The sequence below is a fragment of the Camelus ferus genome, chromosome 4, assembly GCF_009834535.1.
Source record: "Camelus ferus isolate YT-003-E chromosome 4, BCGSAC_Cfer_1.0, whole genome shotgun sequence".
In the NCBI taxonomy this organism is placed as follows: Eukaryota; Metazoa; Chordata; class Mammalia; order Artiodactyla; family Camelidae; genus Camelus; species Camelus ferus.
This window is the reverse complement of record NC_045699.1, coordinates 74,810,600-74,838,398: the sequence shown is the minus strand read 5'-3', so window position 1 is coordinate 74,838,398 and position 27,799 is coordinate 74,810,600. Positions and strand designations below refer to the sequence as shown.

Genomic DNA, 27,799 nt, shown 5'->3' with positions numbered 1-27,799 from the left:
GACGCCCGAGACCCCGCCCCGTGCAGGCGATGCCGAGTGGCGCGGCGGGCGGCGGGCGGCGGGGCGCGCAGGAGAGCGGGCCGCGGCGCGGAGGCTGCCGGAGCGCGGCCCCGCCATGGGCTTCCTGCACCAGCTGCAGCTGCTGCTCTGGAAGAATGTGACGCTGAAGCGCCGGAGCCCGGTGAGCGACCCGGCGCGCCGCAGGCCTGCGGGAGCGAGAGGCTGCGTGCACCGGGGCCGGCGGCGCGCTCCCCGCGCGCACGTGCGGCGAGCCCGGCCGGGCGCGCGCAGACCCCGGGCGGGCGGCGGCCCCCTCCCCGCCTGCCCCCTCCCCCGTCCCTGCCAGCTCGCGGGCCTCCGGGGAGGGGGCTCGGCAGTGAGCAGCCCGCCGCTTGCGTCCGCTGACATTCGTGGTGCTCGGCTGAGTCACGGAGCGAGCGCCCTCCGCAACGCGCTCTCCCGGGCCAGCTGCGGGGGTGGGGGTGCGGGGTGGGCGGCTGCGGGACCCTGGGGTCGCCAGAGGCCCTGCTTCCCGGGGCAGAGGGCTGGCTGGGGGTCCATCTCAGAAGCTCTGTGGTCTCCGGACCCAGCCCTCCTGGCACCCCTGCAGGGACCATGTCCCTTTCCTCCCTGCACCACCCGTCTGTCCTTGGGCAGGCACCTCTCCTCCTCCTCCTCCTCCCCCCTCCCGCACACCCACTGGCCCTAGCTCATGCTCTCTCACCACCAGCAACGTCCTTGCTGTGCCCAGCCTCGGCCACCCTGAGTCCCTTCACTCTTTTGTCCTTTGGGGTGATCCTCCCTGAAGCTGATCCACTCTCTGGTCTCCCCTACTCAGTTCCTTTGGGAACAGGGGCCTGCTGTTTGGAGCTGTGACCACCAGGCTCCCCTGCTCTCTGCCCTGTGCCAGGGGCACCAGGGGCCTGAGGGTGCAGGGCACAGCAGCTAGCAGGGACAGACGCCCTGGTGACAGGCAGGGCTGGCATGGCGTGGATGTCATCAGGCTGGCCATCACTGCTCTGGCCCTGGGAAGGGCAGGGTCATCTCCTGCTGGCCCGCCCAACTGGCAGCAGCACATGCACCAGAGAGCCCTAGGCATCTCGGGTTCCTGAACCGGCCTGGGGATTTTCCAGGATAGGGCCCAGAGCAGGTTGGGGTCTGGAGATGGAGCCTGAAGAGGAGGCATCCTCTTGCCCATCTGAGGTTTAGGCAGCTCCTGTCCCACCCTGGGACCCCTTGGGCCAACCGGTTGCTGCCAGGTCCCTCCTTGAGAAGGGCTTCCAAGTGCATGATGGGAAACCCAAGGCTGCAGAGGGGCAGGTGGCCATCATCACCATGGCCTGGCAGGATTCCCCGAGGCACCTGGCCCTGGCAGGGAGCCAGGGCTGAGTACACTCCCTGCTCAGGGCACCTGAGGCTGGCTGGCGCCGGGTCCTGCTGATCCGGCCTGCAGCCCCAGGTAGCCTCTGGTAAAGCTTCGCCCACCTCAGGTTTTGGGTCAGCAGGGTGGGGCTCCTGGGAGGAAGGGGGATGGGGATGTGGGCATGCATTAGTATCAGTCCCAGAGTTCTTGGCAGGAAGGACCCCCAGGGGCTGGGAGCAGAGGCCAGAATGATGGCCCCAGCATCCACTGGGGACCCCAAGGATCTGGGGAGGGAACAATGGCTTGTGGGTACCTGGCAAGCCAGTAGGAGGTGGTGCCCATTGACCTCCACCCAGGAGTAGCCCCTGCATGCTAAGCTGGACTTCCTCCAGAACCATCCTGTGCCTCTGCCCCGTGGCACTCTCAGAGATTGGCCATGCCATGTGCCTGTGTGGCCACAGCAAACCAGAAATTCTCCCTCCAGGGTGGCTGGGGTCTTGCTGGGCTCACGCAGTGGGACCAGGGCTGGCTAGATGTTGGGCACACTCCTGCCGGACCCCTCCTTTTCTGGGAGGGTCTTGGGCTTCAGAGTTGGAGCCTGGGCTCCGCTAGCAGAGGCTTTGCCCTGCCTGCTGTGTGCCTCACTGGGGAGGGGTGGGGTCGCCCAGGGAAGCTTGGTCTACAGGGTCGGAACCCAGGGGCTCTGTGCCTGCTTGCTCCCTCCTCCCAAGCTCTGCGCCTCGGTGTCTTCATCTGTGAGTTTAACCTGTGACCTCTTAGCTGGACATGGTCTCACCTGGGGCCACAGGCTGCTCCTGGGGGAGGGACCAGATCACTGTCGGCAAGCAGGACGCAGCACCTTCATCCTCAGGCCTCACCTTTTCCCCCTGACACAGCAGGAGGGGGCCTGGAGTGCAACAACATGGGGCACTGGGCTGATCTCAAGGGACAGGGATTTGATCACCTTGCAGGGTGCTGGGTGGGGCGCTCAGGTGGGGCTGAACCCCCGCCGCCTGCCGTAACCAGATGCCCCTCTGGCCAGCTGCCCAGCCAGCCGCCTGCCCGCCAAGCAGGCCTCGCCTCCTCCTGGCAGCTCGTGCGCCGCTGTTGCTATAGCAATAAGGAGGCAGCCATGGCCTACTGCCGCAGTTACGTGGTGGAGGTGCCCGGTGGCAGGGCTGAGGTGGGTGAGGCCGGCACCACGGCGGCCGTGACCCCGGCCTCCCGCATCACTGCTCGCACACAGCCCCCCTCGCTCAGTGTGTGCGTGCGTGTGGCGTGTGCCTGTCCCAGGCCTGTGGGTGCCCATGAGGCCTTCTTGGCTAGCCCTGGGCTGGATCCTGGCTCAGGGCGGGGGTGGAGGCTGGCACAGGCTGGGCCGGGTGTGGGGCGCAGACACACAACGGGGTGTTCCAGACCACAGAGCACTATTGTCAAAGCACAGTAAACACAGCAGCTGCCCCACCCCAAGGGACCCGGGGCCAGAGGGAGCGCCTCTGGGTGGGGGCTCTGAAGTCTGTTTTGGGGTGGGGGTGAGGATGAAGGAACCCTAGTGCCTCCGAGAAGAGCCAGGTGGGGGCAGGGGTCAGGGTGTGCCCTTGGGTTGGGCAGGGGGCTCCCCGAAAGAGCAGCTGGCCTGAGCTCCTCCTCCTTCCTCTGCTCCCTCCCTGAGGTAGGAGAGGTGGGGGCAAGAATGGTGAAGTCCTTCCGTTTTCCAGGGAGACAGAGGGAAGGCTGGACCCCTGGGCCCCTGGCATTTCTGCCCTGCTCAGAGCAGGGCCCACCAGGGTGAAGGCTGGTGCCCAGGCTGGAGTGGCAGGAGCCGTCCTGAAAACCCTGAGCAGAGACCCCGGGCAGGCAACGGCCCCTGTGCCCACCAGAGCCACCAGGGGTGGGGAAGAGGGGCCAGGGCGGAAGGAGGTGCCTGTACCTCGGGACTTGGGGTTGTCAGACTGCTGCCCAGGTCTTCCCAGAGGCTCAGGGCCCTGGGCTAAAGCCACGCCTCCTCCACCACCAGACCTCATCTCTGTGAGCCCTTGCATGGGGTGTAATGTTGCTGTAGAGGTAGGGAGGAGGGCTGACCCTGCAGGGCGGGTGGTGTGAGAGCTGCAGGCCCGTCAGAGACTGCCTCCAAGATCTTGCCCAGGCAGCCCTGCAGGTGGGAGAGGAGAAGGCGAGCTGGGCAGATGCACGGTCAGAGTGGACCACAAGCTGGCTGATTTGTCCCTGTTGGCCTTCAGTGTGGCCGGCAGAACCTGGGCTGGGAGGTGGGAGACCTGGTTCGCTTAAGTCAGACAACACTGACCCTCTCACTCTTTCACGGGGTCCAGGAAGGAAGGGGCTGTGATGTCTGTGGCCCTGGAGGGCCTGGGTTGACCTTCTCCTCCCTGAGGGAGCACGTAGGGGCTGGGCTGGGCCGGCCCTGCAGGGAGGGTGTCTGTCTGGTAGGGAGAGGAGTGTTTGAGTTTGTCCTGTCCAGCCCTGGGCAGGCGGCCTCACTCAGCCTTCCCTTTCCAGTGGGTCTTGGCTTTCGAGATTTTCATCCCTCTGGTCCTCTTCTTCATCCTGCTGGGGCTTCGGCAGAAGAAACCAACCATCTCTGTAAAGGAAGGTGAGGGTCCTTTGGTGGGGGAGGGGGACCAGGGACCAGGTTCCAGCGGGGTGGGCGGGGCAGGGCAGGCAGCCCTCACTGCATCACCCACGCGCGCATGTCCTGTGTGCACATGGCCGCATCGGTGGGAACCAGCTCCCACGGCTCCTCCCCGTTGAGTCCGCGTGCCTGTTCCCCCTCATGGTCCCTGGCCGTGCCTCCTGGCTGGACTGGAGGATGTGGTCCGCCGTGGTGGCCGAGAGTGACCGAGGCACCAGTTTCTCACTGCTCTCCTCTGTTCTGTTTTGCCCCTCCCCCGCACGGTCTCTTGTCCTCCTCCTCCTCCTCCTCCTCCTCCTCCTCCTCGGCCTGCATGCAGTCTGTAAGTGAGCGGCCGCCTCCTCCTTGCTGGCCCAGGCGGCAGCCACAGGACGGCCCTGCGGCGCCCCCTGTTGCGGCTTGAGCCCCCCTCCCACCCCATCGCTTGCATTAACAGCCTTTCCTGGCCAGCCGGTCTCGCAGAGGCCCCTGCCCGCTCTCAGGAGCAGCTGGCTCTTGGTGGGGGATGGGGTGGTGGCTGGTGAAGGATGGAGCCACCCAGACCACAGGGGCCCCCAGGTCCAGATCCCAGGTGTCTCCCTCTCTGTAGGGTTGCCTGGCAAGGGGGGCCCTGCTGCTCTCCCCTCAGATCCTTGTGGGCTCCTGCATTCCATCCACTAACCAGCTGGCCAGAGAGGTCAGAGGTCGCTGCCTGGTAGGGGCCCCAGTGCTCCCCTGGGCTCTGTGGGCAGTGCCACAGCCAGATTCTTTGGGGAAGTGTCAGGGCATTTTGGCCTTGGCTGGCTGAGGGAAGGGGGATGCTCTAGGAGTTGTGGGGTAGGGATGGCGAGATGCCCTTTGACCTCTGACCTGCTGAGGTCATTTGCACTAGAACTCTCAGCCCTCTGTTTCCTGTCTGCTGCCTGAAGCTGCTTTCCCTTCCTGACTTTCTCTAAATCTCTCTTCTTGGCCTCTGTCTCCCTTCCCTTTCTTGATTCCTTTCTCCCCCTGCCCTGGGCCCTCTCACCTGCCCTGTCCCCCACCGCCCTTCAGCCTTCTACACGGCAGCCCCCCTCACCTCCGCCGGCATCCTGCCCGTGATGCAGTCACTGTGCCCAGATGGCCAGCGGGATGAGTTTGGCTTCCTTCAGTACGCCAACTCCACGTGAGTGTCCCCTGGGGACCCCTGCTGCCCCTCCCCCCAGCCCAGGCCTGGTGACCTGCGGGTGACATCCGGTGGTGGTGCAGGGTCACACAGCTGCTGGAGCGCCTCAGCCGCGTGGTAGAGGAAGGCAACCTATTTGACCCGGCGAGGCCCAGCCTGGGCTCGGAGCTCGAGGCGCTGCGCCGGCACCTGGAGGCCCTCAGCTCGGGCCCGGACGCCTGGGAGAGCCGCTTGAGCAGACCTTCAGGTGCGCCTCAGGCAGGTGGGGCGGAGCCAGCGCTGGGGGGCTGTGCCCGAGCTCTGCCGTCAGCTGGGTTCGTGCCCTGCCTCGGTCACTTCCTGCCACGGGCCTGTGTCTGTGCCTCAGGCCCCGCCCTCTGACCCATTGCCCTGAGTTCCCAGGGCACAAGTGCTCCGGGTGTGGCCCAACCAGTGGCCCCAGGGGCTGAGCTGTGGTGTCCTGGGCACAGCTCTGAGTCTGTCTGGGGTGCTTCGGCCCCGGGCAGGGCTGGCCTTCAGCCCTGTCTTTCTGCCTGTCCAGTGTCCTCCTTCTCTCTGGACTCGGTGGCCAGGGACCCGAGGGAGCTCTGGCGCTTCCTGACGCAGAACCTGTCGCTGCCTAACAGCACAGCCCAGGCTTTCCTGGTTGCCCAGGTGGACCTGCCCGAGGTGAGACGGGGCGGGCATCAGCCACGAGCCTGTGTCTGCTCTTGCTGTGGCTGCCAGCCCTGGCCACGCTGCTCTGCCCTCCCCCGGTTGCAGGAGTGGGGGTGGGGGCATGTGGGGCTCTAGAGCCATCGGCCTGACCATGGCCCCCTCACACTCCAGGTCTATCGTCTGGTTTTTGGCCCTTCACCTGCCCTGGATGTGGGGTCAGGCCTCCCCAGGAATCAGAAGCCCTGGAGCCACAAGGGTAGCAACCCGCTATTCCAGATGGAGGTGAGGGGGACTTGCAGTGGGGTGGGAGACGTGCTGCGTGCTCCTGGGTGGGTGAAGAAAGGGATCCCCTTGGAGGTGAGGGAGGGTCCCTGGGAGTCTGTGGCTGGCATGGGGAGGGAGCAGGCAGGATGGTGATGTGTGTCCATTCTTACACCCTACCCCACAATGCACAACCTGGGTGGTTTCAGGCCTGGCACAGTGGGTGGGGAAGGGAAGGCCTGAGGTCACCTCAGGCCAGGCCCCTGGTTTTCTCTCCATCGGGGCTCCTTCTCAGCTGTCCCCTGCCCCTGCCCCCAGGAGCTGCTGTTGGCCCCCACCCTCCTGGAGCAGCTCACGTGCTCGCCTGGCTCCAGGGAGCTAGGCCGGATCCTCACTGTGCCCCAGGGTCAGCAGACAGCGCTGCAGGGCTACCGGGACACTGTCTGCAGTGGGCAGGCTGCAGCGCGTGCCCGGCGCTTTTCTGAGCTGGCTGCAGAGCTCCGGAACCAGCTGGATGTGCCCAAGATCGCCCAGCAGGTTAGGCCCTGCCTGCCAGCTGGCCCTCGGATCAGCTGCCTGGGCTGGAGGAGGTGCTGGGGCTCCTTGGCATCACAGGGGACTCCTGGGCCCAGGCTCTGCATGGGGGTGCCTTGTGCCCCTGCCCTGCTCCATGCCTTGGTCCCAGTCTGTGTCACCCAGCCCCCAGCTGGGGCTCCCCTCACCCGCAGGCTGTTCCCTTCCTCTCAGCCTGTGTCCCCTGCTGGTGTCCTCCATGTTCTGCCCCCGACCTCAGCACCCAGCTGCAGATCAGCCCCAGATCCTGGTCCCTTCCCTGAGCCTGCGTTTCCCCACTGGCCCCATTTCTCCTCAGCTGGACCTGGATGCCCCCAACGGCTCCGCCTCCCAGCAGCAGCCACCACCCCCACGGCGGCTGCAGGCGCTGCTGGAGGACCTGCTGGATGCCCAGAAAGTTCTGCAGGACGTGGACGTCCTCTCGGCCCTGGCCCTGCTGCTGCCTCAGGGCGCCTGCACCGGCCGGACTCCGGTGCCCCCAGGCGGCAGCCCTGGTGGGGCGGCCAATGGCACTGGGGCTGGGGCGGGCGTGGGCCCCAACACCACCGCGGAGGAGGGTACCCCGTCCGCTGCAGCCCCGGCCTCCGGGGACACTCTGCAGGGCCAGTGCTCTGCCTTCGTGCAGCTCTGGGCGGGCCTGCAGCCCATCCTGTGTGGCAACAACCGGTAGGTGGTTGGCAGGGGGGTGGGTGAGGAAGACAGGTAGGGGCCAGGCCTGACCCCGAGGCTTGGCGCGGATGCCCCCTCCCTGGTGCTGCTGCACGGCCTGCTCCGCGTCAATCACCCGCGCGCACTCGGAAGCCCCGCCCCCTGCCGACGCCCCGCCCCCACCCTGAGGTCTCATCTGCCCACCCCAGCACCATCGAGCCTGAGGCGCTGCGGAGGGGCAACATGAGCTCCCTGGGCTTCACGAGCAAGGAGCAGCGCAACCTGGGCCTCCTTGTGCACCTGATGACCAGCAACCCGAAGATCCTATACGCGCCAGCTGGCTCCGAAGCAGATCGTGTCATCCTCAAGGTGCACCAGTCTACTGCTGCCTTGAGTGCTCAGGCTGCACTTGTCCCCTGGGGCAGGAGCTGGAGGAGCTGGGCAGAGGGTTCTGCAGGCCAGGGACCCCCGAGCAGAGGTGGTGGGGGCGTCGGTAGAATTGGCATGGGAGGAGTGCAGCCCTGGCCCTCCAGCTCCAACTTGGCTCTGAGTGGGGGGGACCTGTGGGGGGGGGTTCAAGGTACAGGGGCACTTGGGGGCTGCCCTGGGGATGCACTGGACGGCTGGTGTGGGGCAGGGTCCTGATCTGGCTGGGCATGGTCAGGGTTGGGCAGCGCTGGTGAGGATGGAGGAGGGGCCACACGCGGAAACCATCTAGAGCAGCAACCAGTGGGCGACATTTGGGCGGGGTAGCCAAGTGGTTTGGGGCCTGCTGAGGGCGAGATGTCTGTGGCCACCCCAGGGTAGAGGTCCTATCTGGAACAAGCGGAAACTAGGGCTGGAAGCGGCCCAGGAAGGGGAGGGGCCGTGGAGGGGACCCTAGAATGAGCACAGGGAAGATGAGGGACAGGGGTTGCTGAAGGGACGCTTGGAGGCATCCCACGAAGGAGCAGGGAAGGCACAGCTGGTGAGGTGGGGGGAACCGGAGGCCATGCTGCCCGGAGAGCCAGGGCACAGGGAATTCTGGGGGAGGCGCTGAAGAGAGGCCTGGAGGGGGAGGGCTTGGAGCTTCCCCGTGGCAGCCTGGCCAGAGCAAGACTGGTTGTTGTTGGGGCCTGGCTGGTGGCTGGATCCGGCCATGGGGGCAGGCAAGGAGTGAGAACCCCCTCGATGGCTGGGGTCTTTCCATGAGCCCCTTGCTCTGTCCTCACCCTCTGCAGGCCAATGAGACCTTTGCCCTTGTTGGCAATGTGACTCACTACGCCCAGCTCTGGCTCAACATCTCGGCGGAGATCCGCAGCTACCTGGAGCAGGGCAGGCTGCAGCAGCACCTGCGCTGGCTGCAGCAGGTGCCGAGGGGGCTGGGCTGGCGGGGGTGGCAGGGAGCCCTCTCTGTCCTGGGGGTGGCTGGCCCAGGCCACCCGCTGAGCTGGCCTCCCATCCCCAGTATGTGACAGAGCTGCGGCTGCACCCCGAAGCTCTGAGCCTGTCACCAGAGGAGCTGCCGCCTGCCCTGCGCCAGGACAACTTCTCGCTGCCCAACGGCTCGGTCCTCCTGCAGCAGCTGGACACCATCGACAATGCGGCCTGCGGCTGGATCCAGTTCATGTCCAAGGTGGGTGGGCGAGCCCGGAGGGGCTTCTCAGGTTCCCAGGGTCAGCTCTAATGACCCCCCCCTCCCCCAGGTGAGCGTGGACATCTTCAAGGGTTTTCCTGACGAGGAGAGCATTGTCAACTACACCCTGAACCAGGCCTACCAGGACAACGTCACCGTGTTTGCCAGTGAGCCGGGGCCCCTGGGCAGCTCCCCGAGCCCTGCTCCTTCGCCTCTCCCCTCCCCCAGTCCCTGCATGACCCGCACCCCTTTACCGGCCACTCCTCGATCCCGCCCCCTCACCCCGCCCCTTCCCCGGCCCCGCCCCTCCTGTGCCAGGCGTGATCTTCCAGACCCGCAAGGACGGCTCCCTGCCGCCCCACGTGCACTACAAGATCCGCCAGAATTCCAGCTTCACCGAGAAAACCAACGAGATCCGCCGGGCCTACTGGCGGCCGGGGCCCAACACCGGCGGCCGCTTCTACTTCCTGTACGGCTTCGTCTGGATCCAGGGTGAGGGCCGGCCCTGGGGCCGCGGGGGGCGGGGCGTGGCCGCCGCTGACCGCTGCCCCCCATCGCAGATATGATGGAGCGCGCCATCATCGACACCTTCGTGGGGCACCACGTGGTGGAGCCGGGCAACTATGTGCAGATGTTCCCGTATCCCTGCTACACGCGGGACGAGTGAGTGGGGGCGGCCGAGGGCAGGGCGCCATAGGCAGGCAGCGAGCCCCACCCTCACGCCCCTCCCCTCCCTCTCCCCAGCTTTCTGTTCGTCATCGAGCACATGATGCCGCTCTGCATGGTGATTTCCTGGGTCTACTCTGTAGCCATGACCATCCAGCACATTGTGGCAGAGAAGGAGCACCGGCTGAAGGAGGTGGGGGGTTGGAGCAGAGGAGGGGGGGTGGAGGGGGGAGATGGAGGAGGGGGAAAGGAGAGAGATGGGGAGATGGAAGGGGGAAGGGATGGAGGAAGGAGCGAGAGATGGAGGAGTAGAGGAGGGGGAAGGATGGAGGTGGGGGAAAGGGGGGATAGAGTTACAAATGTTAGAGGTGGGGGAGGAATGGAGGTGGGGGGCAACTTCCCTCCCTGGCCCTGGGCTGGTGGGGCTGGGCAGGGCGTTCCTTCCTGGGGACGCTGTCTCAAGGCCCCATGCCCGCTGCCTGCCCACTGCCCACAGGTGATGAAGACCATGGGCCTGAACAACGCGGTGCACTGGGTGGCCTGGTTCATCACGGGCTTTGTGCAGCTCTCCATCTCGGTGACGGCGCTCACTGCCATCCTCAAGTATGGCCAGGTCCTCATGCACAGCCATGTGCTCATCATCTGGCTCTTCCTGGCCGTCTACGCTGTGGCCACCATCATGTTCTGGTGAGTGCTGTATGGCTGGCAGCAGGCTGGAGTATGGGCTTCACGCATGGGGCCGAGATTCAGGTGTGGCTGATGGCCCGTGGCCCTGCCTGCCCCCAGCTTCCTGGTGTCCGTGCTGTACTCCAAGGCCAAGCTGGCCTCGGCCTGCGGCGGCATCATCTACTTCCTGAGCTATGTGCCCTACATGTACGTGGCAATCCGCGAGGAGGTGGCCCACGATAAGATCACCGCCTTCGAGAAGTGCATCGCGGTGAGGGTCATGGTGGTGGGGGTTGAGGTGGAGTCCAGCCTCCTCTCCCCCCTGACACTGCTGTCTCCTCAGTCCCTGATGTCCACGACGGCCTTTGGCCTGGGCTCCAAGTACTTCGCCCTGTACGAGGTGGCAGGCGTGGGCATTCAGTGGCACACGTTCAGCCAGTCACCTGTGGAAGGGGACGACTTCAACCTGCTCCTGGCTGTCACCATGCTGATGGTTGACGCAGCTGTCTATGGTGTGCTCACATGGTACATTGAGGCGGTGCACCCAGGTACCGAGTCCTTGGAGGGAGAGGGGGAGGAGGCTGTCTCTAGGGGGAGGGGCGCGTGGCCTCAGGTAGACAGCGACCCCGGGCGCTGGGTCAGCCTCCCCTTCGACCCCGCAGGCATGTACGGGCTGCCGCGGCCCTGGTACTTCCCGCTGCAAAAGTCCTACTGGCTGGGCAGCGGGCGGGCGGAGGCATGGGAGTGGAGCTGGCCGTGGGCTCGCGCCCCCCGCCTCAGCGTCATGGAAGAGGACCAGGCCTGCGCCATGGAGAGCCGGCGCTTGGGTGAGGCAGGCGCCAGGGTGGTGGCTGGGGCAGTTGCTGCGTCTCAGGGGCCTGGGGTGGCCCCGGCGCTGACCCTCGGCCCTGGTGCAGAGGAGACTCGGGGCATGGAAGAGGAGCCCACCCACCTGCCGCTGGTGGTCTGCGTGGACAAGCTCACCAAGGTCTACAAGAATGACAAGAAGCTGGCCTTGAACAAGCTGAGCCTGAACCTCTACGAGAACCAGGTGGTGTCCTTCCTGGGCCACAACGGGGCCGGCAAGACCACCACCATGTGAGTGTCGGGGTGCGGGGACCCACCCCGAGTTCCTGACTGCACGGGCGGTCGGGAGGGCTCCCTGCAGGAGGTGGGGGCCCTGACCCTGCCGACCCGCCCAGGTCCATCCTCACTGGCCTGTTCCCGCCGACGTCGGGCTCGGCCACCATCTACGGGCATGACATCCGCACGGAGATGGACGAGATCCGGAAGAACCTGGGCATGTGCCCTCAGCACAACGTGCTCTTCGACCGCCTCACGGTGGAGGAGCACCTCTGGTTCTACTCCAGGCTCAAGAGCATGGCCCAGGAGGAGATCCGCAAGGAGATGGACAAGTGGGTGGGGCTCGGGCGGGACCAGAGGCTGCAGCCGAGGCCCCGGCTCCCCACAGGCCCGGTCCTAGGCCCTGCTGTACCCCCCTCAGGATGATCGAAGACCTGGAGCTCTCCAACAAGAGGCACTCGCTGGTGCAGACACTGTCCGGTGGCATGAAGCGCAAGCTGTCTGTGGCCATCGCCTTCGTGGGCGGCTCCCGTGCCATCATCCTGGATGAGCCTACAGCCGGCGTGGATCCCTATGCGCGCCGCGCCATCTGGGACCTCATCCTGAAGTATAAGCCAGGTGAGCAGGTCGCTAGGTGGGTGTGTGCGGCCCCTGCCCGGCCCCGCCCAGCTGCCCCCTGACCCCCGCCTCGGCCTGCCGCAGGGCGCACCATCCTCCTGTCCACCCACCACATGGACGAGGCCGACTTGCTTGGGGACCGCATCGCCATCATCTCCCACGGGAAGCTCAAGTGCTGCGGCTCCCCACTCTTTCTCAAGGGTGCCTACGGGGACGGCTACCGCCTCACGCTGGTCAAGCAGCCTGCCGAACCCGGGGACCCCCAAGGTCTGTGCTGAGGCGGCCTGCCCCCAGATCCCTTCCTCACACCCATGAGGTTGAGGGCCTGAGCTCTCACCGTGGCCCCGTGAGGCCCAGGATGCTGGCTGGGCCTGGCTCCCCCTCTCCCCCCGCCCCTGAGTGAAGCCCTCCCTGCTCCTCTTCCCTCCTAGAGCCGGGTCTGACAGCCAGCCCCCCAGGTCAGGCCCAGCTGAGCAGCTGCTCCGAGCCTCAGGTTTCCCAATTCATCCGCAAACACGTGGCCTCCTGCCTGCTGGTCTCGGACACGAGCACTGAGCTCTCCTACATCCTGCCCAGCGAGGCGGCCAAGAAGGGGGCCTTTGAGCGCCTCTTTCAGGTGTGAGGGTGGGGCTGAGCTGGTGGAGGAGGTGGGACCAGAGGAGGGGGTGGGGCTCCGGGGAGGGCCAGTGCAGGAGGTGGAGGCGGCAGGGGAGGCGGGGTTGGTTAGGGGGCGGGGTCCGTGGAGGGATGTGGGGTTTGAGGGGAGGTGGGGCTGGTGGAGGAGACAGGGCTGGGGTAGGCTTCGGGGGCCGGGCTCATGGCAGAGGCAGGGCTGCAGAGGAGGTGTGTTCAGCAGAAGAGGTGGGGTTGGAGGAAGGCGGGGCTGGGCAGTGCTCAGGGGCGGGGCCAGGGAGGCGGGCCCGTGGGGTGGGGCGGGGCTGCAGAGGAGGCAGGCACCACCCGCCCTGCGGCCCACGCTGGGGTGGGCCTCACCCAGCTCTCTCTAGCACCTAGAGCGCAGTCTGGATGAACTGCACCTGAGCAGTTTTGGGCTGATGGACTCGACACTGGAGGAGGTGTTCCTTAAGGTGTCAGAGGAGGACCAGTCTCTGGAGAACAGTGAGGCAGGTGAGGTCCCGGAGCTGCGGATCAGCCCTGCCCTTCTCAACCTTCCCCACTCCCCCAGGCCTGAACTTGGGTCTGGGGCTGCTCACTCTTCCCCTATCTCTGGGCACCAAGGGTCTTAGGTGGCAACAAGGAGCCAGGACCTCCCAGGGTCAGTCTGGGGCTAGGGTCCTGGGTGGGTGGGCGAGTGTGGGGGCTGGGGTCCCAGGCAGGCCTGCTGGGGGCCGGCAGCCCTGAGCCCCTCTCCTGCCTTCCCTGGCCCCTCTGCCATTGCAGATGTGAAAGAGTCCAGGAAAGATGTGCTGCCTGGGGCTGAGGACTCGATGTCCGGGGAGGCTCACGCCAGCAACCTGGCCCAGAGCGCAGAGCTGGCCCAGTCACAGGCATCGCTGCAGTCCGCGTCCTCGGTGGGCTCTGCCCGCGGTGACGAGGGAGCCGGCTACACCGATGTGTACGGCGACTACCGTCCCCTCTTCGACAACTTGCAGGACCCTGACAATGTCAGCTTGCAAGGTGGGGGGCAGCTGGGTGGGGCCGGGAGTGTCCTGGAGGGTGGTGTGGGGTCACCTGCTCAGCCCCTACCTCCCTGTGCAGAGGCCGAAGCGGAGGCCCTCACACGGGTCGGCCAGGGCAGCCGCAAGCTGGAGGGCTGGTGGCTGAAGGTGCGCCAGTTCCACGGGCTCTTGGTGAAGCGCTTCCACTGCGCCCGACGCAACTCCAAGGCGCTGTCCTCTCAGATCCTGCTCCCCGCCTTCTTTGTCTGCGTGGCTATGACTGTGGCTCTCTCTGTCCCAGAGATCGGTACGGCTGCCTGGCCTGGCTTCGGGGCGTGGCTCCGTCCTGCTCCTGAGCCACCTGGGGGGCCCACACTTGCTCCGGGCCTGGGCACTGCACCTGAGCCTGGCAGGCACACCCCGGGCTTCATGCCTTCCTTGGGTCCAGACCCCAGGCTTGGGCCCTCTGGGTACGGGAGAGAGGGAACCCAGGCCTGGGGGTTGCTGGCAGGCACAACCTGCTCAGGCTTGCCCGTGCACCCTGCCAGGTGACCTGCCCCCACTGGTGCTGTCGCCCTCCCAGTACCACAACTACACCCAGCCCCGCGGCAACTTCATCCCCTATGCCAACGAGGAGCGCCAGGAGGACCGGTGAGGCCGCCAGACAGACAGCCATTGGGGATGGGGGCCAGTGTGAGAGCTGGGAGTGGTGGGCACCGTCCCCCAACCTAGACTCATTCTGGGGTTTCCCAGGTTGCGGCTGTCCCCTGATGCCAGCCCACAGCAGCTGGTGAGCACGTTCCGGCTGCCGTCGGGTGTGGGCGCCACCTGTGTGCTGAAGTCTCCAGCCAACGGCTCCCTGGGGCCCACACTGAACCTGAGCAGTGGCGAGTCGCGCCTGCTGGCCGCACGGTTCTTCGACAGCATGTGCCTGGAGTCCTTCACGCAGGGGCTGCCGCTGTCCAACTTCGTGCCACCCCCACCCTCGCCCGCACCTTCTGACTCCCCTGTGTCCTTGGACGAGGACCTGCTGCAGGCTTGGAACGCCTCCCTGCCACCCACCTCCGGGCCAGGTACTGGATCGTGGGGTTGCACGGGGCCTGGGGCAGTGTGGGCTGGGCTGACTGCCTGCTGTGCCCGCAGAGAACTGGACGTCCGCACCCTCCCTGCCACACCTGGTGCGGGAGCCTGTCCGCTGCACCTGCTCTGGGCAGGGCACTGGCTTCTCCTGCCCTGGTGGTGTGGGCGGACGCCCACCCCAGATGCGAGTGGTCACGGGCGACATCCTCACAGACATCACCGGCCACAACGTCTCTGAGTACCTACTCTTTACTTCTGACCGCTTCCGGCTGCACCGGTGAGCCAGGTGGGAGGGGCGCACTGGCCATGGACAAGGAGCAGACAGCCTGCACCCGCCTGACCTCACCACTCCTTGACTTGCTGCCCAGGTATGGGGCCATCACCTTTGGCAATGTCCAGAAGTCCATCCCAGCCTCGTTTGGCGCCCGGGCCCCAGCCATGGTGCGGAAGATCGCGGTGCGCCGAGCAGCCCAGGTGAGCACCACTCGGTCCCGGGCCCTGCAGCGTCCGGCCCTCGCCCACGGTCTGCAGGGACCCACCGGGCTTTGGGGTCTCTCTGTGCCCCCGTCAGGTTTTCTACAACAACAAGGGTTACCACAGCATGCCCACCTACCTCAACAGCCTCAACAACGCCATTCTGCGTGCCAATCTACCCAAGAGCAAGGGCAACCCTGCGGCCTATGGTGAGCTGGGGCGGCCGGGGTGGGCTGGGCTGCGCGCAGAGCAGGCCCCTGAGGCTGCTCTCTGCTGTGCTGCAGGCATCACCGTCACCAACCACCCCATGAACAAGACGAGTGCCAGCCTCTCTCTGGATTACCTGTACGTGCAGGGGGTGGGAGGGGGCGGGGCACCACTGCGGGACTGCGTGCGGGCAGGGCTGAGGGCCACCTTGCCCCCAGGCTGCAGGGCACAGATGTAGTCATCGCCATCTTCATCATCGTGGCCATGTCCTTCGTGCCGGCCAGCTTCGTGGTCTTTCTGGTGGCCGAGAAGTCCACCAAGGCCAAGCACCTGCAGTTCGTCAGCGGCTGCAATCCTGTCGTCTACTGGCTGGCCAACTACGTGTGGGACATGGTGTGCCCCTGGAGCCCTGGCCGTCCCATCCCCTGTCCCCTGCCGGGCCCCCCAGTCCTGCCCCCGGGCCCCTCACCCCTGCCTGCCCCCAAGCTTCTCCCCCACACCCCCCAGCCCCTCACCTGCCGCCCCTGCTCCGGTAGCTCAACTACCTGGTCCCGGCCACCTGCTGCGTCATCATCCTGTTCGTGTTTGACTTGCCGGCCTACACGTCGCCCACCAACTTCCCTGCTGTGCTGTCCCTCTTCCTGCTCTACGGGTAAGGGGGAGCGGGCGAGGGGGATGGGCTTGGGGCAGGCTAGGGCCACCAGTGACCACCGCCCGCCCGCTGCCCACAGCTGGTCCATCACCCCCATCATGTACCCGGCCTCCTTCTGGTTCGAGGTGCCCAGCTCAGCCTACGTGTTTCTCATTGTCATCAACCTCTTCATCGGCATCACGGCCACTGTGGCCACCTTCCTGCTGCAGCTCTTTGAGCATGACAAGGTGGGCCAGGTGGGGGGCGGCCAGGCGGTGGGCAGCGGGACGGTGGGGCTGAGGCTGTGCCATGACCCCCCGGGACCCTCCAGGACCTGAAGGTTGTCAACAGTTACCTGAAAAGCTGCTTCCTCATCTTCCCCAACTACAACCTGGGCCACGGGCTCATGGAGATGGCCTACAACGAGTACATCAACGAGTACTACGCCAAGATCGGTGAGGCCGGGCGGGTGGAGGGGGGAGAGCCAGCGCCCCTGGACAGGGGGCCGAGGGAGACCAGGGAGCTCCAGGCATGGGCCGAGGAGGGGCTCCCGAGGCCCCGGGCACGGCCCTCAGCCAGCTGCCCCACAGGCCAGTTCGACAAGATGAAGTCCCCGTTCGAGTGGGACATTGTCACCAGGGGGTTGGTGGCCATGACAGTCGAGGGCTTCGTGGGCTTCCTCCTCACCATCGTGTGTCAGTATAACTTTCTGCGGCAGCCACAGTGAGTGGGGGCGTCCTGGACGGACGGTGCAGGGCGGGGGGCCTGGCACTGCCCACCTTCCTACCGTGGCCACGGTGAGTGGGGGAGCACGGGACAATGCGGGGTGATCCAGCCGGGCACTGCCCACCCTGTCCCCCCAGGCGCATGCCAGTGTCGACGAAGCCCGTGGAGGATGACGTGGACGTGGCCAGCGAGCGGCAGCGTGTGCTGCGGGGGGATGCTGACAACGACATGGTCAAAATTGAGAACCTGACCAAGGTGGGGCCCGGCCCTGGTGGGGCGGGGCCCAGGTGGACACGCCCCGCTGAGCCAGCTGCCCCCTCACCTCTGCCAGGTGTACAAGTCGCGGAAGATCGGCCGCATCCTGGCAGTGGACCGCCTGTGTCTAGGTGTGCGTCCTGGCGAGTGCTTTGGCCTCCTGGGCGTCAATGGCGCGGGCAAGACCAGCACCTTCAAGATGTTGACGGGTGACGAGAGCACAACAGGGGGCGAGGCCTTCGTCAATGGGCACAGGTGCAGGCGGGCGGGGGCTCGGGGGCCGGGCGACCGCGGAGACCGCGGCGACGGGGCTGACGGCTCTGTGTCCCCAGCGTGCTCAAGGAGCTGCTCCAGGTGCAGCAGAGCCTCGGGTACTGCCCACAGTTTGACGCCCTGTTTGACGAGCTCACGGCCCGGGAGCACCTGCAGCTGTACACGCGGCTCCGGGGTGTCCCCTGGAAGGACGAGGCCCGGGTGAGGGCTGCCCCTCGGGGGAGGGGGCTGCTGTAGAGGGTGGGCCCCTGACATCCGCTCTCGCTCCCAGGTGGTGACGTGGGCCCTGGAGAAGCTGGAGCTGACCAAGTATGCTGACAAGCCTGCCGGCACCTACAGCGGAGGCAACAAGCGCAAACTGTCCACAGCCATTGCCCTCATCGGGTACCCCGCCTTCATCTTCCTGGTGAGCTGGGGTGGGATGGGGGTCCGCTACCCCACCTTCATCTTCCCGGTGAGCCTGGAAGCAGAGGGTGGGGCCAGCTGGGGTGAATGGGGTACAGCAGCTGAGCCTGGCACCACCCCCAGGATGAGCCCACCACAGGCATGGACCCCAAGGCCCGGCGCTTCCTCTGGAACCTCATTTTGGACCTCATCAAGACGGGGCGCTCGGTGGTGCTGACGTCTCACAGGTGCACACTCCCCCGGCCTTCTCCTCCCCAACGCCCCCAGTGCCCCCCTCTGTCTGTGCCAGCCAGCGTGTCTCTGCCCGCAGCATGGAGGAGTGCGAGGCTCTGTGCACACGGCTGGCCATCATGGTGAATGGGCGCCTGCGCTGTCTGGGCAGCATCCAGCACCTGAAGAACCGGTGAGCAGTGGTGCTGCGCGGGGGCGGGCTGTGGGGGCTGCGGCGGGGGGAGGCCGGACTCCCTGCGGCTGGTGCTTGGGCCATGGGCCTGTCCCGCAGGTTCGGGGACGGCTACATGATCACAGTGAGGACCAAGAGTAGCCAGAACGTGAAGGACGTGGTGCGGTTCTTCAACAGGAACTTCCCTGAGGCTGTGCTCAAGGTGGGGGGGCCCCTGGGGCTGGGGCGCGGTGGGGGGCGCCACTGCCCGAGCGGCCTCTGACCCCTGTGCCCCACAGGAGCGGCACCACACGAAGGTGCAGTACCAGCTCAAGTCGGAGCACATCTCGCTGGCACAAGTGTTCAGCAAGATGGAGCAGGTGGCGGGCGTGCTGGGCATCCAGGACTACTCGGTCAGCCAGACCACCCTGGACAACGTGAGTGCCGGGGGCGGGGCTCCGGGGCTCCGCTGGGCCGGCCCCGCCCACCCACCTGCCCACGCCCACCAGGTGTTCGTGAACTTTGCCAAGAAGCAGAGCGACAACCTAGAGCAGCAGGAGACAGAGCCGCCCTCAGCCCTGCAGTCCCCCCTGGGCCGCCTACTCAGCCTGCTCCGGCCCCGACCCACCCCCACCGAGCTGCGGGCACTCGTGGCTGATGAGCCCGAGGACCTGGACACGGAGGACGAGGGCCTCATTAGCTTCGAGGAGGAGCGGGTGAGCGGGGTCTGGCGGGTCAGGCAGCTGGGCAGGCCTCAGGGCTCAGGCTCTGGATGTTGGAGGGGCTGGAGGGGAGTGGCCCTGGGGCCCCTGCTGTCCCGAGCTCCAGGGGACAGAGGGACCCACCTGATGTTCAGGACCAGAATGGACATGGGAGGCGTGGGCACAGGCAGAGGGGACAGCCCCACCCCAGACACCACAACACTGAGCAGAGGTGTAGGGAGCAGAGCCTGGGGACAGCAGCCACCAGACTAGCAGAGGGGCCACGTGGGGTGCCCACCACTGAGAAAGCTCAGGTCTGGAGTGGGGTGAGCCAGCGGCAGGCCCAGTTCTGGGGGGAGGGTGTCAGACGTCCCAAGCCAGGCCTGTCTGCTGTCCACCAGGCCCAGCTCTCCTTCAACACAGACACGCTCTGCTGACCACAGGAGCTGGATGGATGACGGACCTTGGGAACAGAAGTCAGGCGGTGGCCGAGGTCCCACCCTATGCCCCCAGTGCCCACCTGCCAGGCCCTGGAGCAGGAGGTCCAGGACCAAGGGCCTCAGGCTCCGCCTGCTCTTGGCCGCTGTGCCGCCCTCCCCGCATTGTGCCAAAGGCTGGCCCGGCCCTGGGCTGTGCTCTCCCTCACCCTGCTCTGCCTTAATGCCTGGGGGTCTGGCCGGCCCCTGGCCTCCACCCCTGCCCAGCTCTGTCCACCACCCCAGGGGCCACTGGGGTGACCCAGGCTGCCAGGTTCTGCCCAACCTGCCCCCGGCCGGCCTGGCTCCTGAACCGGCTCTTCTCTTACAGCCAAATTTGGGTGGCGGCAGCTGCTGGCCTGGGGCTGAGGGTGGGTGTGGGTGAGGTCCCACCCAAAGCGCCTATTTATTTTGTTAGGAAGAGGCTCCCTCACCCTGCTTTTCTGCAGGAAGGCCACCATCGAGGTCCGGGGAGGAGGCTGCCATCGGGTGGCGGCCTGGGTGGCAGGAACGGAGAAGCCAGCCCCACCGGCCAGGCCAGGGGTCGGACCCCCTCCCTCCCCCTCCAGCTGCCATCGCTCTTCCGCCCAGCTTGGCCCCCTGCCTGCCCACCCAGGAGCCGGACCTGTGCGTAGGGCATAGGTGTTTGTTTTAAATAAATAAACATGAAAGCCCACGCGAGCCTGCGTGTGTGGGGCTTGGTGTGGGACGAAGACGGGCGTGCTCAATGCCACGGCTACAGCCCCTGCCGCACAGGCGCCAGGTCAGCCCAGAGAAAGGGTGGGCTCCCCCCCCGCCTCTCTTCAGAACAGAGTCGGGGAGATGCCGCTGGGGAGGACCTGCAGGCAGGGGTTCAGGACAGAAGAGTCCCACGCAGGGACAAGGATGAGGCCAGCAGCCCCTGGGACCTTGGGCCACGGCTGCCCCGCAGGGACAGTGGAGGGAGGGGTCAGGCCACCCTCGGGGGCCTGCTTCAGGGCTGCTGTGTGGACGTGGTGGGGATGGCAGGGAGAGCTAGAGACAGCCTGAGCAGTCGAGCAGCCCGGTAAAGGCTGGTGACCCTGAGTTTGTTCTCATGTCTTCAGAAACATTTTAAAGATACGGTAGAAATTTCAAACCATGCAGGCGGAAGGAGCACAGATGGCATGTGTGTGCGTGTGTCAGAGGTCATCCTGCAGGCGGTCGCTCCCACCTGTGCTCAGACACAAGCAGGAACTCGGAGTGACCGTAACTGACACAGTGTTTGCAACTTGCTGGCTTCTCCCTCCCGCTTCAGCCCGCTTCGGCTGACCTGCTAGGGCCCCTGTAACACAGCGCACAAACCAGGGGCTGAAACAGCAGATGTTCACTCTCGCAGTCCGGAGGCCAGAGGGCCGAGGCCAAGGTGTGGGCAGGCTGGTTCCTCCCGGTGGTTTTCTGGCCATCTTCATTTTTTTGTGGGGGACAGGGGTAAGGGTTAGGTTTATTTATTTTTTTGTGGAGGTGCTGGTGATAGAACCCAGGACCTCGTACATGTTAAGCACGTGCTCTACCACTGAGCTGTACCCTCCCCTGGGCCGTCTTTGGAGCCCTTGGCTTGAACGAGTGCCACACCCATCTCTGCCTCCACTCAGTGTGTCCGTGTCAAAATCTCCCTTTTATAAGAACATGGGTATATTGGCTTAGGGCCCATCTTAATGTTCTCATCTTGATTACCTCTGTAAAAACCCCATCTCCAAATATGGTCATACTCTGAGGTGTTGGGGGCTGGGGGCTAGGACTTCAACATATGAATTGGGTTGGGAGAAGGGACACAGTTCAGCCCATAACACCACTGACCCTCAGGCTAACCAGACCCACCTCCTCCATCCTCTGCTGCGGACACGCCAGGACTGTCCCACACCCAGGGGGATGGTGAACCTGTTTATTGGTCCCTCGTGTACTTATGGGGACTTCGAGGTGATGGCTGCTGATTACCTGGTGATACTCACCCCCAGGAATGTGCTTCCCAGAATATGGTTGCTATATTTCTGGCTGTTGTGACCACAAACTGTCTTGTTCTGCTTTGTCCCTGAAGTAAGTGCAGTGAAACACTTGTGTATTCTGTGGGTGTGTTTTATTTCCTTTCTTGGGAACCACCTGCTCACGTGTCCATTTCGCCATTTTCCTTACGACTTGTAAGGGGGTTTTAGACACAGGACATCTGATGAATGGGCGCAGGTGAGGAGGGGAGGCATCGTGTGTGCCAGGGAAGCAGGAAGCAGCTGGGGTGACCCCTCCCCCCCGGTTGTGGAGCAGCAGCCCCCTGGTGCTGGGACAGAGGCAGGTGGAGGGGAGGTCCAGGCCCCAGAGGGGAGCCGGGCGCTGAGCTCTGTAGTATGTCGAGGTCAGCCCCAGGCTGGAAGGGTAGCCTGAGCCAGGAGCCCTGACCAGTGCTGGGTTCCAGGAGAGGCGGCCAGGCAGGAGACCTGGGCTTGGAGAGGAAGGCTCCTGCAGGTCCCACGTGCTGCCGCCAGGCGGCGCTGGGCCTCCGCGGCCCAGGGCCTCGCTGCCCCTCCCTGAGGCCCCTCCCACCGAAGCTGAGCCCTGGTGTGGGAAGCTGGGAGTGTGGCCCCTGCAGGGACTGGCAGGGGCACACCTGTGGGGCACCAACTCCCCCAACCACCCCTGGGCTTTTCCTTCTAGTCCAGGGCGACTGGGGGCTGGCTGGCAGTCTCTCTGGGTCAGAAGACTGTAGCTTCTAACCACCTCTCCCAACCCCCTTGGGGTTCTTCCTTCAAAGGTTGAGAGCAGAGAGAAGCCAGCCCCGAGCCCACGAGGGAGGGGCGGGGTGTGGGGCCGTCTGGGTAAAGACGCCTGAGCCGGCCCGTCCTCCGCGGGCAGCTTGGAACGTGGCCCCGCCCCGCGGGAGTGGCGCTCTGTCCGAGCTCAGGAGGTGGGAGGGGGAGTCCCTTCCAAGCGGCTTGTCACTTGTGATGCCCTGGTGGGCGATGGGGTAACAGGCTGTGGCCAGGCTGTTCACTTCTCCTGCCCACTCCTTGGCTTTCCGGGCTGGGCGCCCTGACAGACAGCAGGGTGTCCACTGCCAGGAGGGCTGCTAGGCTCATGGCAGGGGTGGTCCTGATCCAAGGCTGCCCCCTGTCCCAGGCAGGCAGCCCGCTTTCCCTGACTAGCAGCCCACTGCTCTCATCCTCCACCCCTGCCCCCCTCACCCCAACACAGAGGCCCTCAGGTCCAGCTCCCAGCACTCAGCTCCCCTCATGGTCACACCCTTATGTTCCCGCCGCCTAGGTGTCTCCACAGGGCGGGGCCCTGGGCTGTGGAGGGCGGGGCGCTCAGGGAACCTTAAAGAGCTCCCCAGGTCCCCGCCCAGGCCTTGCTGCCGCAGTCCCCACCATGGCTGAGACGGCCAAGCTCCAGCTGTTTGTCAAGGTGCTGGGCTGGCTGGGCTGGGGGAGGGCTGGGGAAAGGGGTTCTCTGCGGGCAGGCTGAGGCGCGGGTGGGTCTCTGGGACAGCGTCTGCACTAATTCCCCTGCGGTGGGCTCAGGCTGTCCCACCGAGGCTGCTTAAGGTGGGGGCAGCAAAGCGGGGGGAAGGGTTGGGGGTGGCCCCAGCCCAATTTCCTCTTGACTCCTGGGCCCTGCCCAGCCCTCCTGGAGAAAAAACCCCTTAGTAGGGATGTGCCAAGCAGGGAGCCAGTGGCCCAGGCCCAGGTGAGGCTGGGGTTGAGGCACAGAAGGGACCTGGGCCAGGCAGCCTCACTGAGGCCCAGATCTGTGGATCCCGGTGTGGGGGATGCCAGGGCCTGGCCTCCTCCCACCCTCAGGGCCCAGGGCAGCAGGATGCCCAGTTTGGCAGAATGAATCACTCAAAAAACAACTCACTTGGCCCACCCCACCCTGCCACCAGCCTGCAGGGCCTGGTGCCCAGGGGCCCAGCCTCTGTAGATAAGGGTCAAGGGGCCAGGCCCCAGAACCAGGGTCCTGCTCCACACCCCTCACCCCTGTGCCCTCACCCAGTCTTCGGGCCCTCAGCATCTCTGCACCCTCCCTACCTCCCAGGGACCAAGTCAAGGGCCCTCAGCGGCCACTTGTCAAGGCTGTGCTGGATTGAGCTGGGGCCCTGGCACCGTGCCAGCCTCTTGGCAGTTGGAGGCCAGGTCCCACCCAGCCTGGTGGCAGGATTCCAGGGTCTGCTCCCTCCCCGACGCCCCTCTACTCCACCCCTCCAGGCAAGCGAGGACGGCGAAAGCGTGGGACACTGCCCTTCTTGTCAGAGGCTTTTCATGATCCTGCTTCTCAAGGGCGTGCCCTTCACCCTCACCACCGTGGACACCCGCAGGTAAGCCTGCCCAGGACCCTCCCTGGCCTCTGCCCTCCCCGGGCCAGCCGCTTCCCTCCCTGCCTTGTGCCCACAGGTCCCCAGATGTGCTGAAGGACTTCGCCCCTGGCTCGCAGCTGCCCATCCTGCTCTATGACGGTGACGCCAAAACGGACACGCTGCAGATCGAGGAGTTTCTGGAGGAGACGCTAGGCCCACCTGAGTGAGGACCCGGACCAGTGGGAGGGACAAAGATGGGGCCCTCAGGAAGGACACTTCCAGGACAGAGCCCAGGAAGGACACAGTGGGCCTGCAGCGCGCGGCCAAGGCCTGACCCGAATCCCCTCCACCTGCAGATTCCCCAGCCTGGCGCCCAGATACCGGGAGTCCATCGCGGCGGGCAACGACGTCTTTCACAAATTCTCCGCCTACATCAAGAACCCAGTGCCCGCCCAGGATGATGGTGAGGAGGGCCCGGAGGCGTGGCGAGGGTGAGGGGAGTGGCCCCCGGCCGGGTCCTCACCGTGCCGCTCCCCCGCCCCCAGCCCTGTACCAGCAGCTGCTGCGCGCCCTCGCCAAGCTGGACAGCTACCTGCGCGCGCCCCTGGAGCACGAACTGGTACGGGAGCCGAAGCTGCGCGAGTCGCGCCGCCGCTTCCTAGACGGCGATCAGCTCACGCTGGCCGACTGCGGCCTGCTGCCCAAGCTGCACGTCGTCAACGTGAGCACCGGGCCGGGAGGGGCGGGGTGGGCCAGGACAGACCCTGGAGGAGACCCTGACCGCGCCCTGCGCCCGTAGACGGTGTGCGCGCACTTCCGCCAGGCGCCCATCCCGGATGAGCTGCGCGGGCTCCGCCGCTACCTGGACAGCGCCCTGCAGGAGAAGGAGTTCAAGTACACGTGTCCGCACAGCGCAGAGATCTTGGCGGCCTACCGGCCCGCCGTGCGCCCTCGCTAGCGTCCCCGCCTCCCCCGCCACCCCGCCCACTCGTCTGCAGCCCCATAAAGGCATCTCTGCCTCAGTGAGTGTGTCCGCACATCCGAAGGACCGGGACCCCCCGATTTCTGCCACCTCTAAGCTCCCACTGTGAGTCTCAGCTCCAGAGGACAGCCCGGAAGGATTGGCGGAGAGCCAGGTGGGCGGGGCCATCCCTCTACTCGTCAGGGATGGTGGGACTGGACTGGGCTCCCAAACCAGTCAGGCCAGGGCAGGGTGGAAGGATGGCCGAGGAGGGTGGGGAGCAGAGCCTGATCTGGGCAACTCAGGGCTCCAGGCCAGAGGACAGGCGGGCCCACATTCCTCTGCTCCGCCCCAGGTGGCATGCAGGCCACTCCCATCTCCTGCAAGATCTACTGTGTTCCTCGTGGGGGTCTGCATCACTGAGGCGTAGGCCCCTGTGCCCGGTGGGGTGGGAAGAGTTCCACCCTGGCAGAACCCTGGCCCTGCCTTGCACAGCCCTGTCAGCTCCTGGGCTGGCCAGGCAGGACAGCTGGGCAGGGCGGGAGAGCTCAGGCAACTCCACCTGGGAGCTCGAAGTCTGATGCATCTGTTTACCTTCTGCGGCCCAGTGCCCAGCTCACAGGCAGTGGCGGGGGGGGGGGGGTCCCTGCGCCCTCTCCTGGAGCCAGCCCCCAGGAGCCAGAGCATGGCCATGACTTCTGCCAGAGAAAGATGTTTATTTGATGGAAAAGGGGCTCGAGGAGCAGGTTTGTTCCTGCTGGGCAGCAGGATGGGCAGGTGCAGGTGGCAGGGTCTTTGAGGCTGCCCCTCCCCTCACAGGCAGGGTCAGACTTTGTGCTGCACCTTCAGGGGTCATCGAAGTCTACACCACCAGCTGGTTTCTTACTGAGAGAGAAGAGAGGATGACACTATAGGGTTGTGGAGGGACGGGCAGGGTCTGGGGCTGGACTCGGCGCAGGAGGGAGGGGTGAGTGGGTGGGTACCTCTTGAAGCCGGGGTTGATGAGAGACTCTCCTGGACACCGCCTCTTGACCCCAGGTCCAGGGCCACTTCTCTGAGGATCCGGGTCTGGGGGGAAACAGGATGAGGGGGAGCACCTAAGTCCAGCAGAATCCCAGGGCCACAACCCCTTTTCCATATAGGCAGATCCTTCCTCTGGAGCTTGAGGCTTGTTCTGGGGAAACTGAGCCACAGAGGAATGAGCACAGTGCCACCCCAAGTCATAGGTGACAGGCCTCACCTGGTAAGAAGAGCTGAGGCCCCGCTGGCCGGGAGCTCTTCCTGGGGCTGGTGGCTGTCTCCCCCGCAGCAGCTGCGGGAAAAGCCGGAATGGAGGCAGGGGCAGGTGGACCCCAGTGAGGGTGTGAGATGCCCACCCTCCATCCTACCTGCCAGCCGCCGCTCCAGGCTGCACACACGCTCTGCCAGGCCCAGTGTCAGTGCCTGCAACCTGGAGGCTGCCTCTGGGCCTGGCACCTTGGAGAGGTCAAAGCCCAGCACCGAGGGTCCCCCTGACAGGGTCAGGGATGCTCCGTCCTCCTGCAGGGTGAGAGCCACAGCTTGCTGCTCACAGGCTGCCCTGGGAAAGGAGGGTGGCTGAGTGCTGTGGCCACACTCACTCGCTCCCCACCCACCCCTCCTCCCTTCTCAGGGGCTCACCTGAACCGCGAGGTGATGTCTTCAGCCGCACTCAGGCCAAAACGGGCTTTCTACAGGACACAGGGACTGGTCACCAGGTGCCTGAGACCCTAGAACCACTGGGAACACCCCAAACCTGCCCCACCCGGATGTGCCTGTGACCAATCTTAGGACCACAGCTACAGAGCCGTGGGAAGGGTGCCCAGACCCTTCCAGGGAATCCCAGACTGCCCCCTTCGATCCCACAGGTGGTCCGCCCTGCAGGTGTTGGGTGCTGGGGGCTACCGGCCGCCCAGGAGTCCCGTTACCCACCAGGGCCGCCAGGCTGTCCGGCGTGAAGCAGGTGCTCCAAAGCTCCGCGGCGTCTGTCACACTGGTGGAGGCGGGGGGAACTGTCAGGCGGGACCGCCTGCAGAGCTGCCCGCGCCGCTCACAGGCCTACGGTCCCCTCTACTCACTAGAAGTTGAAGGCCCCACGGTCCCCGGCCCCGCTTCCCTCCCCCTCGCAGTAGCACACGAAGCGCGGGGGCCCAGGGCCGGGCGGCAGCGTGCAGAGCGGCGGCGACAGCGGCGGCGGCGACACCATGACACTTCGCCGGCCGGAGGGATGCGATGCACACGGCTCCGGGCCTAGGGCGCCTGCGCAGGCGGATGCCTTCCGGAGCGGGGGCGGGGCCTGCGCCAGTGGGCGGACTTGGGAGCGAGGTGGGACAGAGCCGAGAGGCTCCCACGGGGCCTGCGCGGGGCGGGGCTAGCTGGGCCTCCTCATGGGGCGGGGCCTGCGCTGATGGGGCGGGGCCTGGCGCGGGGCGGGGCTCCGGGGCTGGCCAGTCCCGAGCTGTGTTCCCGCGTGACAAGGGCTGCGCAGCGCAGTCCGGGCGTCTGAGCCCCACGCCCACTTGGTGGCCTCTTCGGGCCGTACCCTGCTGCATGCCCGCAGGGTATGTCCCCGCTGAGTGCCCGGTTCCCCTAACCGCTCAGGTCTCAGCCTGCTTTGACCCCCGTGCGGTCCCCGCGGCTTCCCCCGGCCTCTGCAACCAGCTTCCTAACATCAGCTGTAACAAGTCAAAGTACAAAAGTGAATGAATTACGGTAACCGGTTTAAAAGGCTTCTGCCACTCGTGCATCCATCCCACAATGTTCACCCAGCACCTCGTCTCTGCCTCGTGTTGTCCCAGGCCTTGAGCTCACCGTGATCAGCAGACAAGGTCTCTGATCTCCTGAAGCTTGTGAGAGCTTATGGGATGGACAAATGAACAAGCGAAACATGAAATTCTCGGGTAGTGCCAAGTGCCGTTTGAGCTGTGACCTGGAAGAAGAGAGGGACGGAGCACACCAGGAGAGGGTGTACCAGGCGGGGGGGGGGGGGCAGTCACTACAGAAGCGCCACAGCGGACACAGAACAGTTATGCTCAGGGCTTTGCAGAAGGCCAGGGTGACCACACTGTGGCCATAAAGAGGCGGCAGGTGGGTTTGTAAGCTAAGCTAATGTATTTCAAATATGCCTGCAGCCCAGCCTGCCTAATCTCCTACTTTCTCCTATTTCACAACCCTCAGTTCTCCCCTCACCCCCAGGAGGCTCCTGCCCCCAGGACCTTTGCATATGCTGTTGTCTCTGCCTGGCACGCCCTTTCTCCAGACTCACTCACTTCATTCAGACCTTTATTCAAAAATCACCTTCTCAAGGAAGTCTTCGCTATTGCCTTATATATGATTTCAACGCCCTG

General features: G+C 65.6%; 3 protein-coding genes across 10 annotated transcripts; 2 read left to right on the top strand and 1 right to left on the bottom strand.

Annotated features, from left to right (window-relative positions):
• The first annotated feature begins 19 nt into the window (after positions 1-19).
• On the top strand, positions 20-19,829 carry ABCA2 (ATP binding cassette subfamily A member 2). Of its 6 annotated transcripts, none has more exons than XM_032478952.1 (49): positions 20-181; positions 3,881-3,974; positions 4,333-4,335; positions 5,046-5,157; positions 5,241-5,404; positions 5,699-5,826; positions 5,986-6,096; positions 6,394-6,612; positions 6,947-7,314; positions 7,506-7,665; positions 8,517-8,645; positions 8,744-8,911; positions 8,982-9,078; positions 9,230-9,403; positions 9,472-9,574; positions 9,656-9,770; positions 10,074-10,264; positions 10,364-10,514; positions 10,587-10,791; positions 10,906-11,070; positions 11,161-11,341; positions 11,446-11,658; positions 11,748-11,944; positions 12,029-12,211; positions 12,376-12,560; positions 12,952-13,072; positions 13,346-13,582; positions 13,664-13,870; positions 14,112-14,214; positions 14,317-14,636; positions 14,707-14,920; positions 15,012-15,117; positions 15,215-15,326; positions 15,402-15,462; positions 15,543-15,717; positions 15,861-15,976; positions 16,056-16,203; positions 16,287-16,410; positions 16,546-16,678; positions 16,819-16,936; positions 17,013-17,191; positions 17,269-17,404; positions 17,481-17,615; positions 17,738-17,841; positions 17,925-18,017; positions 18,117-18,219; positions 18,296-18,433; positions 18,506-18,712; positions 19,099-19,829. In XM_032478952.1, exons 1-49 carry the CDS (start codon positions 116-118, stop codon positions 19,132-19,134), a joined length of 7,308 nt encoding a protein of 2,435 aa, XP_032334843.1. In that variant the 5' UTR covers positions 20-115; the 3' UTR covers positions 19,135-19,829. The 6 variants fall into 6 exon arrangements, with proteins under 6 accessions (XP_032334843.1, XP_032334844.1, XP_032334841.1 ...); XM_032478950.1 differs by having other exon boundaries at positions 21-181; positions 17,269-17,410; XM_032478953.1 differs by lacking the exon at positions 15,543-15,717 and having other exon boundaries at positions 15,265-15,326; positions 17,269-17,410.
• Positions 19,830-22,440: 2,611 nt separating this feature from the next.
• Positions 22,441-24,496, top strand: CLIC3 (chloride intracellular channel 3). 2 transcript variants are annotated; one of them, XM_032478956.1, is made up of 6 exons: positions 22,441-22,584; positions 23,385-23,494; positions 23,571-23,696; positions 23,830-23,936; positions 24,019-24,194; positions 24,297-24,496. In XM_032478956.1, exons 1-6 carry the CDS (start codon positions 22,549-22,551, stop codon positions 24,429-24,431), a joined length of 690 nt encoding a protein of 229 aa, XP_032334847.1. In that variant the 5' UTR covers positions 22,441-22,548; the 3' UTR covers positions 24,432-24,496. The 2 variants fall into 2 exon arrangements, with proteins under 2 accessions (XP_032334847.1, XP_006172780.1); XM_006172718.3 differs by having other exon boundaries at positions 24,273-24,496.
• A 634-nt stretch (positions 24,497-25,130) lies between these two features.
• On the bottom strand, positions 25,131-26,719 carry PAXX (PAXX non-homologous end joining factor). 2 transcript variants are annotated; one of them, XM_032478957.1, is made up of 7 exons: positions 26,531-26,718; positions 26,385-26,445; positions 26,094-26,143; positions 25,823-26,013; positions 25,675-25,746; positions 25,418-25,502; positions 25,131-25,319 (listed from the first exon to the last, which is right to left on the bottom strand). In XM_032478957.1, the coding sequence occupies exons 1-7, from the start codon at positions 26,656-26,658 to the stop codon at positions 25,280-25,282; spliced, it is 627 nt and encodes a 208-aa protein (XP_032334848.1). In that variant the 5' UTR covers positions 26,659-26,718; the 3' UTR covers positions 25,131-25,279. The 2 variants fall into 2 exon arrangements, with proteins under 2 accessions (XP_032334848.1, XP_032334849.1); XM_032478958.1 differs by lacking the exon at positions 26,094-26,143 and having other exon boundaries at positions 25,823-25,973; positions 26,531-26,719.
• Between the last annotated feature and the right edge of the window lie 1,080 nt (positions 26,720-27,799).